The 11,351-nt window shown below is 52.4% G+C and overlaps 1 protein-coding gene and 1 long non-coding RNA gene across 4 annotated transcripts; one reads left to right on the forward strand and one right to left on the reverse strand.

Moving 5' to 3' along the window:
* Window positions 1–1,965: 1,965 nt before the first annotated feature.
* LOC148217997 (uncharacterized) lies at window positions 1,966–4,504 on the reverse strand. Its single transcript, XR_015800608.1, has 2 exons — window positions 4,198–4,504; window positions 1,966–2,351 (listed from the first exon to the last, which is right to left on the reverse strand). It is a non-coding gene; the product is annotated as an uncharacterized LOC148217997 (long non-coding RNA).
* Window positions 4,505–4,605: 101 nt separating this feature from the next.
* LOC148217998 (class I histocompatibility antigen, F10 alpha chain-like) lies at window positions 4,606–8,162 on the forward strand. 3 transcript variants are annotated; one of them, XM_088158104.1, is made up of 8 exons: window positions 4,606–4,757; window positions 5,598–5,861; window positions 6,306–6,347; window positions 6,682–6,954; window positions 7,040–7,144; window positions 7,243–7,278; window positions 7,404–7,436; window positions 7,914–8,162. In XM_088158104.1, the coding sequence occupies exons 1-8, from the start codon at window positions 4,682–4,684 to the stop codon at window positions 7,925–7,927; spliced, it is 843 nt and encodes a 280-aa protein (XP_088014230.1). In that variant the 5' UTR covers window positions 4,606–4,681; the 3' UTR covers window positions 7,928–8,162. The 3 variants fall into 3 exon arrangements, with proteins under 3 accessions (XP_088014230.1, XP_088014228.1, XP_088014231.1); XM_088158102.1 differs by having other exon boundaries at window positions 4,607–4,757; window positions 6,188–6,463; XM_088158105.1 differs by lacking the exon at window positions 6,306–6,347 and having other exon boundaries at window positions 4,607–4,757.
* Window positions 8,163–11,351: the final 3,189 nt, after the last annotated feature.

Raw genomic sequence — 11,351 nt, forward strand, 5'->3', positions numbered from 1 at the left:
TGACAAAAATAGGGAAATAAACCGCTTTGCACATCAGTTCCAATTCGACTGTACCAGTGAAATAGAATTTTGGAATAGAGGACAGAGGATTGTTGCCTCTGCTTTTGTACCGTGGGTAGGTGCTGCACAAGCAATAACGCAATTAGGAAAATTAGGATGTTGGTTATGTAAATAAACCAATGCTACTTCTATCTCTAAATGACCTTTTAACAGATGTTGACAGCCTAAGACACACAACGTTACAAAACAGAGCTGCCATAGATTTCTTGCTGTTGGCACACGGATGCCAAGACCTCGAAGGCATGTGCTGCATGAACCTTTCAGACCATAGTGAGTCTATACACAAAAGTATTCAAGTCCTCAAAGATGGGAGTCAAAAAGTTAAGAATTTATGATGACAAAGACTGGTTTGATGGACTCTTTAAAAGTTGGGAAATCAAGGGGTAGGTGTTGTCTATAATGAATACGGGGTTACTTATCTTCATAAGTGTTTTCATTATACTGTGAGTTGTTCCTTGTCTGTTAGGATGTTTTTACAGAGTTTTACAAAAATCTTTCAGTTCTATTTTTACAGTTAAACAGAAAGGGGGAGATGTGGGAGTCAGCCTAACCAGTATCCCAGGACAGGCAACCATCACCAAAGAAAAATTATATCCCAACCCTAAACTTTGGGAGGCATTTGTTTAAGTTGTGGTGACCTCAGAAGAATGTTATGAAGAGTTATGGGATTGCCTATGTTAATACCTCATGCATATTCCTAACCCTCATTTCCCAGTTAATTATCACCTCTCCCAGTTCCAGACTGTTCTCCCTTCCTTGTATCCCCATTGGCCCTCAGCTGATGCAATGTTCCACCCAACCTACCCCATTGGATCCTACCTGCCCTTACTCCACCTCTGCCCCACTTTCCCCTTTCCCCATTGGACCGAACTCTACCCCCTCCCTTACCCCATATTTACACCTTGGACCTCCCTGTATCTTTGTCTTCAACCCCAGGCTCCTAAAGTGACCTTGTCCTCTCAGTTGTTGTATTTGGATTTTTGGGCCTCATCCCACATTTACTTTCATTATTAATAAATTTTTTTATGTTTCTGAGTTGTGGTTGTTGTTCCGTTCTTCTTTAATTTTTGCCACTTCTGCCCTGATATCCGCAAAGCCTAAAAAGGATTGTTGGGGACCACCCTCGACCCCTGATATGAGATGACCATGACAGAACTATGGCCATGAGATGACCATGACCATGAGATGACCATGACACAACCATCATCCTGAGATGACTATTACAGTGAGACGACAATGGACATGAGATGATGGGGATCAGGAGATGACCATGAGGTGACCACAATATGACCACTGCTATGAAATAATTGTGGCCACAGGATGACCATGACCATGAGATGATGGCGATAAGGAGATGACCATGACCATGAGATGACCATGACCATGAGGTGACCATTACTGAGAGTTGACCATGAAGATGAGATGATGGATATCAGGAAATAAATGACCATGACTGTGATGATGACATGACTGTGACTGTGAGATGACCAAGAGACGGCCATGACTATGAGAGGACTGTGACCATGAGATGATGATGACACAGCCATGTGGTGCCCAGGATCATGTAGTGACCATGAGATGACCATGACACAACCATGGCCATGAGGTGATCAAGAAATGTCCATGACTGTGACCATGACATGATGATGACTGTGAGATGACCATGGGCATGAGGTATTGTGACCAAGAGATGACCACGGCATGCCCATGACCATAACATGATCCTGGCCATGAGGCGACCATGAGCATGAGATGATGGTGATTGGGAGATGACCATAAGATGACCATGAGTGACCACGTGATGAACATGAGCTGACCACGATCTGGCAATGGTCTGGATCTCCCCAGATCCCATCACTCCTCTCACCTCCCAATTGTTATAAATGAGAGACAAAAGTCTCGATATTCAGCAAAATTTAGATTGCTTTATTTGATATAGACAGATCAAGCAGCGCTGGGGAACGTGAGGGGTCACCGCCCACTCCACGCTCCATCCAACCTTGGTTTACAGCCTCTTCTTATACTATGGTTTCTCATTATAATCATTAATTTTGGGTTTTTTTCTGTCATAATTTTGCCAAGTAAGCAGTGGTGGTCGAATAAACATCTGTATCCAAACTCACAAAGCCTCTGGGCGATAGTCAGTCTCACAGATAAACATCTGGTCTTTGTAGACAACCACCAGGGAAATCTGGAAGTCTGGTCCTTGAGATAGGCAGCAGTGATCAAACAAAGGCAGGAAGGACTATCCAAAAGTGTGATTTTGCAAGCTGGCAGCAGATATAACTTATCTGGGAAACATAACACAACACAACATAACGTAACATGGTGATTTAAAACAGAACGATTTAATCATATATTTTCCTTTATCTAGCGTCCATGCTTCACTTCAGACCTTAGTATTCTGGTTTATACGAACCCCAAGACTTTTGTGATTAACACGAATCTTTTATCAATTACCACAACGGGAACCCCTGAACCCCCATTTTTGGCACGGGGACAGCCCCGTACTCCTTTCCCCTGCACCCCCTTATCCGAGACTGGGATTCCCCCGCACCCCCGTCAGTGCTCTGAGACACCCCTGCACTCCCATTCCCGGCCATGCTGCCCTTCCCAGACCCCAGATGCGCCCTCTTCCTCGGCTTTTGGACCCCCAGATCTCCAAAATTTCTGCGTCTCCCCAGTTCTCCATTCCCGGCGCTTCCTGGAAGGGCGTTTCAGAGGGTCCCCCGGGGTCCCGGGGGGTCCCAGGGGATCTCAGAGGAGATCCAGTGGGAACAGATGAATTCCCTGGAATTCCCCTTTCCTCCCGTCTCGATTTCCCTTCGCCCATCCTGTGTCCCCGGGATCCGCCCGCCTCTCCCAGCCCCAGCTCCCTCTTTCCCGTGACTCAGGGACCCCCTGGACCCCCATTCCTGCCTTTCCCAGCTCTCAAACTCCACTTTTCTCAAAACCGAGGACCCCTGGACCCCTTTCCTGGGCACAGTGACCCGCTGGAGCCCCCATCCCGCCTCTCCCAGTCCTTTCCTTGAACCTTGGAACCTTCCTGAATCTACCAGTTCTGCTCCTGACTCTTGAACGCCCCCAGACCCCCCAGTCTCTGCGTCCACCCCAGTTCTCCACCCTCTGCTCGTCCTGCGGGGGGTCCTGGGAGGTCCCGGAGGGGATTCAGAGGAATTCCCAGGGTTTCCTCTGTCTCCTCCCTCTCCTCGCGTTCCCCGATCACTTTCGCGTCTCCCGAGCTGCGGCTTCGGGATCCGCCCGGGGACCGGTGACCGCCCCCTGCACCGGGACCCCCCTGAAACCCCGTTGCTGGGAACAGGGACCCCCCTGCACTTCCAATTCCGGACGAACTCCCCTTCCTGGGCACAGAGACCCCCTTGAACGTTCATTTCGGGGCACCGAGACCCCCTGTACCCCCTTGCCCAGTCGAAAAATACCCTGAACCCCCTTACCTGGAACGTGGAACCCCCTGAAGCCCCATTCTCGTGCACGGAAACCCCCCCGAAACCCCATTTCCTGGGAACCGGGACCCCCTGAACCCCGAGTTACCGGCATGGGAACTCCTAGAAAATCCCATTTCTGGGCACGGGAACTTCCCTGAATCTTCATTTCGGAGGAACTGAGACCACCTTCCCCAGTTCCGGGACCCCCTGAACCCCCATATTCAGGACCGGAACTCCCCTGAACCCCCAATTCCCGCGCACCAGAACCCCCTGTATCCCCTTATCCAGCACCGGCACCCAACTGAACCCCTTCATCCAGCACCAATGTCCCCCCGCACCCCTTTCCCGACCCTCTCCCTCTCGGAGACCCCAGTCCCCCTTTTCCTCGACTCCGGGAGCCCCTGGACCCCCATTCCTGCCTTTCCCAGCCCCCACTCTCTATTTTCCTCAACCCGTGCCCCCCCTTTCCTGGGCACAGGGACCCTCTGGACCCCCCCATTGCCCTCAACCCCCTTTCCTTGATCCTGGGACCCCCTGAACCCCCATTACTGGGCATGAGGACACCCCCTGCACCCCATTATTCGATACTGGGACCCCCTCCTGGATCCCCGTCACGTCTACTGGGACCCCCTGCACCCCCTTCTCGGGCATTTCGCCCTTCCCAGACCCCGGACCCTCCCTTTTCCTTCACCTTTGTACCCCTGGATCTCTCAAATTTCCGTGTCCCTCCAGTTCTCCACTCCCAGAGCTTTCTTAAGGAGGGTTTCAGGGAGTTGCAGATAGTTCTCAAAGGGCCGCCGGAGGTCGCAGCGGGGATCAGAGGGATCCAGAGGAATTCTCTGGGATTCCGCCGACCCCTCTCCCCACCGCGCTCTCTCGGTCTCTGTCGCTTCTGCGCCCCAACCTGCGAGACCGGGATCTACCCGGCGACTGATGACGTCACTGAGAGATACTGCTGCCATTGGCGGACAGGAACATGCGGCGCCAATGGCGGGGCCGGAGGCCGCCCTGGGGGCGGGGCCAGTGCTGGGGCGAAGCCGGGCGGGGGGAGCCGAGGGGAGCCGGGGGGAGCCGGGCGGGGGGAGCCGGGCGGGGGGAGCCGGGGGGAGCCGGACGGGGGGAGCCGGGCGGGGGGAGCCGGGCGGAGCCGGGCGTGCCCGCAGCGGAGCAGCGCGATGGCTCCAGCGCTGGGTCTGGGGCCGCTTTTGGGGCTCCTGGGGCTCCTCTGGGACCCGGGGGGAGCGACGAAAGGTGAGTGGGACCCCTAAAACCGCGACCGCTCTGAACTTCCATTTCCGGGCTAAACCGTAAAACTTCATTCCTGGACTCGGGAACCTCCCATAGCCACATTTTGGGTTTTGTGACTCCCCCTTCCCCGGCACCGGGACCGCCCTGAACCCCCTCATCAGGCACCGGGACCGCCCTGAACCCCCATTCCTGGGCACTGGGACACCCCTGAATCTCCATTTCAAGGCCTGGGACACCCTGCACCTCCTTTTCCGCCATCCCCCTTTCCCAGACCTCAGTCTCGCCCTTCACCTTTGCCTCGGACCTCCCAACTTTCGTGTCTCCCCCGTTTTCCACTCCCGCCGCTATTTGAAACGGGGTCCCAGAGGGTCCCGGCCGCCCCAGGGGTCTCAGGGGATTCGCAGCGCGAATCCAATAAGATCCAGATGAACTCCCTGGAATTCGGCCTTTCCTTCCGTCCCCTCCCCCACCGCACTTCCTCGGTGTCTTTCCTGTCTCCCAGGCTGCGCCTCCAAGATCCGCTCGCCTCTCCCAGCCCCAGATTCCCCATTCCCCTGAACCAGGGACCCCCTGGACCCCCATTCCTGCCTTTCCCATCTCCGAAACCCCCCCTTTCCCTCAACACCGGGGACTCCTGAGCCCCGTTTCCAGGGCACAGGAATCCCCTGGAACTCCCATCCCACCTCTCACAGTCCTTGTATCCCCCTTTCCTTGATAGTGGGAGTCCCCTGAGCCACCATTCCTGGACTCTGGGACCCCATGCACCCCCTTCCCGTCTCTCCCAGTTACCCTTTCATTGATCCATGACCCCCTCAATCCCCTCAAATCTCTGTGTCCCCCCAGTTCTTCACTCCCTGTATTACTTGGATGTGGCGGTGTCAGAGCCCAGCCCAGGGATCCCTCAGTTCATGATGATTGGGTACCTGGATGGGATCCCCTTCGTGCGCTATGACAGCGAGCGGGGCCGGATGGAGCCGCTGACGCAGTGGATAAAGGATAGAGTCGGGCCGGGATATTGGGATAGGGAGACCCAGATCTGCGTGGGGAACCAGAACATGGATGCCAGGAACCTGGATATACTGCGGGACCGGTACAACCAGAGCAGGGGTGAGTGGGGGGGATCTGTGGGGCTGGGATAGGATCTGTGGGGTTGGGGTGGCATCCATGGGGCTGGGGTGGGTTTCCATGAGGCTAAGATGGGGATCCATAGGGCTGGAATGGGATTTATGAGGCTTGGATGTGGATTCACAAGGCACCAAGGGGCTGAGATGGGGATCCATTAGGCTGGTATGGGATATCTTGTGATCCATGGGTTGGGATGTGGATCCATGGGGCTGGGATGAGGCTCTGTGGGTCCCCATCAGACTCTGGGGCTCCATAGGGCTGGAATGGGGCTCTGTGGGACTGGGACTCTGTGGGTACAATTCCCCCAGGTCTCCACACCATACAATGGCTTTTTGGCTGTGAGCTCCTATCTGATGGGAGCGTGCGTGGGTCCTTCCGGAATGGCTACGATGGGCGGGAACTCATTTCCTTTGACCTGGGATCCAGGAGATTCGTGGCGGCCGACAGCGCTGCTGAGATCAGCAGGAGGTACTGGGAAAGTGAAACGAACGAGGTTGAGAGGCAGGCGAATTACCTGGAGCATGAATGCCCAGAGTGGCTCCAGAAATACATCAAATATGGACAGAAGGAGCTGGACCGCAAAGGTGGGAGCAGAATTCATGTGGGATTTGGGAATGGAGGACTTGGGAACGTGATAATTCCGGTGGGAATTCCACGGGCTGATCTCACCCCATCCTATTCCAGTGGAAATTCCATGGGCAGGTCTCACCCCCATCCAATTCCAGTGGGAATTCCAGGGGCAGATCTCACCCATGGACTCAATCGAATTCCATGCATGTCTCTCACCATTATCCCATTCCAGAGCCCCCTGATGTCCATGTGTCTGGAAAAGAGGAACACGGGACGCTGATCTTGTCCTGCCACGCGTACGGATTCTACCCCAGCTCCATCGCAGTCAACTGGATGAAGGGGGATGAAATCTGGGATCAGGAGACGGAGTGGGGCGGGATCGTTCCCAACAGCGACGGCACCTTCCACACCTGGGCCAGGATTGAGGCGCGGCCGGAGGAGCGGGAGCAGTACCGGTGCCGGGTGGAGCATCCCGGAATGTCAGAACCCGGGATCTACGCTTGGGGTGAGGCTGGGAATATGGAATGTGGGAATTTGGAATTCCCAAATGGGGATTCCCCTCCCCCTCCTCACCATCCCACATTTTTCAGAGCCAACATCTGGCAGGAATCTCACTGTGGTGGTCGCTGTGTCCATCGCTGCCATCATCATCTTCATTGCCCTCATTGGATTTGTCATCTGGAAGCGCCAATCTGGTAACACACGGGATGGGGGCCGGGAAGGGGCATGGATCCACCTGGCACTGTTCTGGGAATCCTGTGCCACCAACGCCGATCCCACTGTTTTTCCACAGGGAGGAGGGACAGGAATGGATGCAACATGGCAGCCGGTGAGTACCAGTGGTGGATCCAGCTCTGAATCCTCTCTGTTTGGATCCCAGGATGGATCCTGGAGTTATTCCCAGTGGATTAACTGGATCTGTGCTGGAATCTCATGGATCTTCTCTTTCTGCAGGAAATGACGTGGGAACCAACGCCTTGAGTGCAGGTACACAATGGGATCAGGGTGGGATTCCAGAGGAGAATCGGGGTAGGATGGACAGACTGGGATCAGGGAGGGATTCTGGATCAATGCAGGGGTCCAGAGCAGGATCAGATGGAATTGTGGAGTGGAATCGGGGCTGGATTCTGGAGTGGGATCAGGTGGGATGGATGGGGCAGGATTGGTGCAGGTTGGATGGAGCAGGGTGAGTTGGGGTGGATGGATGGATGGATGGATGGATGGATGGATGGATGGATGGATGGAGTAGGTGTGGGATGGATGGAGAGGGATTGGGTGGAATTCCAGAGTGGGATTAGGGCAGAATGAATGGGACGGGATCGCGTGGGATGGATGGAGCAAGATTGGGGCGGGATGAGGTGGGATTCTGAAACAGCTCCCACTCTCCATGGGCTCCAGCCAGGTCCATCCTGTGGGATGGGGACATGGAGAGGGTGACACCGTGACCCTCTCTCATCCCGACAGAAATCATTGCCTGAGCGATCCATGGAGCTGGATCCGGCCCCTTCCCTCTTCCCAGGAAACCAGGAGATGCCAGCAGAGCTCATCCCACTGTTCCCATCCACCCACAGCTTTTGCTAACAGATACATTTCCCATTTTCTAGTGTTTTAAAGCTAAGAATTACAAATATTCCCAATGCTTTTTTTCTGGTGTGAAATTATCCTACTTTGGGCAATAAATCCTTCTTGGGGCAATAAATCCGGGTTCCCTCCTCCAGTGGCCGACAGTTCCTCACTGGGAGCCAGGAGTGGGAATAGGGACACTGGGGACAGGGATAAGGACACTGGGGACAGGGATGGGGACACAGGGATTGAGACACCAGGATGGGATAGGGACAGCAAGGGACAGAGATGGGAACAGCAGGAATGGGAATGGGGACAGCAGGAATTGGGACGGGGACACCAGGAGCAGGATGGGAAGACCAGGACTAGGGTGGGGGACACATTCATGGGAATGGGGACACCAGGATCAATGTGAGGACACCAGGACTGGGATGGGGACACATAAATGGGGACACCAGGACTGGGATGGGGACACCAGGAGCAAAATGAGGGCTTCTCAGCCACACCCAATTCCATCCCCCAGGTTTTGTTTCCTGCTCCATGTCCCATATCCCATGTGTCCCCAGGAGAGTCTGTGTAGCAGTCCATCCTGGAAGGGACGGGCTGGGAACCGGCCCCACAGCAGGTAACAACCCTGGACACTGAGGAGCCAAGACAGACAACATCCAGTCACACTATGGCGAGCAGTAGAGGAGAAGAAAAGGATTATGGGAACTACTGGGCATAACCATGCAAATAGAGACTGCACAAGGGTCTGTGATTGGCTGGAAGCTTTCTAGAACATTCCTTCATAGTCTGTATCAGTGTCTGCTCAACCCCATTTTAGGGTCTTCTAAAGGGGCCTTTGTGCACCCTTTTTATTTCTCCTTACACTTTCAGTTTCTAGCCCTTTAGTCATTCCTGTCCCTTTATTATTTATTTAGCCATTTCACTGACACCAGCCCGGGGTCAGGGCAGGCCAAGCCCTGACAGGTTTGGCCATGTCAGGCTCCTGGAAGGGCAGTGGGATGGGAGAGGGGTCAGGCCAGGCATCGTTGCCCCCAATGGTCCTTGAGTGTTCCAAAACTGGGGCTTGGAGAAGTTCCCTGGCCATGACCATGGCCATGACACAAGTACAAGATGGCCATGGGATGAGAGTGACCATGGCCATGATATGACCATGACACAACCACAACCCTGACCAAGAGATGATTTGGACCAAGAGATGACCATGGGTTGGCTGTGGCACAGCCATGGCCTTGGGGTGACCCTGATGTGGTCGTGGCCATGAGATGACCATGAGGTGACAGTGACATGATCATGAGGTGACCATTACAGTGAGATGACCGTGAGCATAAGATGATGGTGATCAGGAAATGACCATGACCATGAGATGGCCGTGACCATGAGATGACCACAAGATGATGGTGACAATGAGATGACCACGAGATTGCCATGACACCACCACGGCCATGAAATGCTGGAGGCCATGAGATGATCATGACTGTGACCATGACACATCTTGACCAAGAGGTGACCACGAGATGACCACAACACACCATGGCTATGTGGTGATCAAGACCATGAGATGATCATGACACAACCATGGCTGTGAGACGATTGTGACCATGAGGTGACTGTGAGGTGACCACGACCATGAGATGATGGTGACCATAACTATAGGAAATAAGAGAAGCCTTACAGAATAAGTGTGGGAAGATAGGTTGAAAGGATAATGCAGAAAGCAATGTTTCCCAATGAATTACACCTGTACTGATTACTGAGAGGTAGAAACAGCCTTGCCTGCCCAATGGGGATGGGTGTTTTATAAAAGAGTGGGCTAGCTGGCCACTAGTCACAGTCACAGTTGGAGCTTGAGACTGAGGATCTGCTGCAGTTTGGGGTGGAGTCTGCTGGCTGTGCTGTGAGGAGAGAAGGGACATGGGGTTGTGCCAGGGACAGATAAGGTAAGAAGTTGTTGTGACAGACAGGGTTAGGTGGCCAGATAAGGGACAGGCTGGGGTTTAGCCAGTGATGTAGAAGGAAGAAGGAAACTTGCAGAGAGGAGAGAAGGAGTCAGAGCTGTGTGGAGCTGCCTTTGAGGGAAGGAGTTAGGGTTGGCTGAGAGAAGTCCACAGAAAGAAGGAATGTAAAGTTTTTAATAAAGGATTGATGGTGGTATCAGTCCAGTCCGTCTCAACATAATTACTACATAATGGTGATGCCAACGTGGTTGGACTTGGGCTGTAGGGTGAGGTACAGCCAGAGACGGAGCCCAGGGAAGCTGAGAGCAGTGGGGGAAGCCGCTGGTCTGAACCTGATTGACTGTGACACCTGAAGGGATGGTTATCCAGATGAGCCACTGGCAACAGACTGTTTTATGTGTATTAAAAAACACTTGGGGGAAAAAAATATGTTATTAAGGTTGATGAAAGCACTTCCTGTAGTGTTAGAGTATGGAAAGAAGTTGGGGAAAGACCGTGGGATGCAGTATGCAAAGGGGACAAGGCAGCTGCAAATTTGACTGCCACCTGGAGATTGCTCTATGAGACTCTAAAAGAATAGAAAACAGAGCAGGAGGTAGAAGAAGAATCAGAGCTAGAAATTGAAGTTAATGGGGAGCAAGAGAAGAATGAAGTTCAGCTTGAGAATGTGCCTGTCCCTGAAGTAGAGCCTGCTAGAGCTGCCTCTGTGTCCCCCAAAAAGCTGAATTAAGAGCCGAGTTCCAATATGTAACTCCTGCACAGCAGTTAGCTAAAATAACTTTACAAAAGCAACTAAGCTGAAGAAGGAAAAAGTGAAGTAATTAAAGGAACAAGACACAGGAAAAGCTGGAGATGGTGGTTCTGCTGTTGAATGCAATGTGTCTATTTGATGCTGAAACATGTATATTGTGTTTATGAATTGCAGCTTTCTGCTTCTTGAGCTTTAATAGTATGTACTGTGAGAATCTGGGTAATGTATCAAGCTTAATTCACAAAGGCATTTCAGAGCTAAGAGAATCCTTAGGTTGATGTTCTGTACTGCTAAAAGCCAAACTAAACCAAAGTAAATTAAAAAAGAAAGCTAACAATCAATGAGAAAAGAATGAAGAATCAATCAGAATTAATTGGATGTGGTTGTTAATGCTGCTGTAAACTTTCACTTTGGGTAATGAAAATGGAATAAATTGGTTATATGTGAGGAGAAAAATAATAAGACTCTTGGCTCTGGGGAAAGGTAAATGTCTAATCAATCTACAGCATGCAGACAATTATTTCTTATATAAGAACTTGCTGAAAGAAACAATCATGAAGTAAAGCTAGGCAAACTACTTGTGATATTTGAGAACTGAGATTTCAAGTATATGTCCTTATTGTG

This window comes from Sturnus vulgaris, unplaced genomic scaffold (assembly GCF_052056855.1).
Source record: "Sturnus vulgaris isolate bStuVul1 unplaced genomic scaffold, bStuVul1.hap1 Scaffold_195, whole genome shotgun sequence".
Lineage (NCBI taxonomy): Eukaryota > Metazoa > Chordata > Aves > Passeriformes > Sturnidae > Sturnus > Sturnus vulgaris.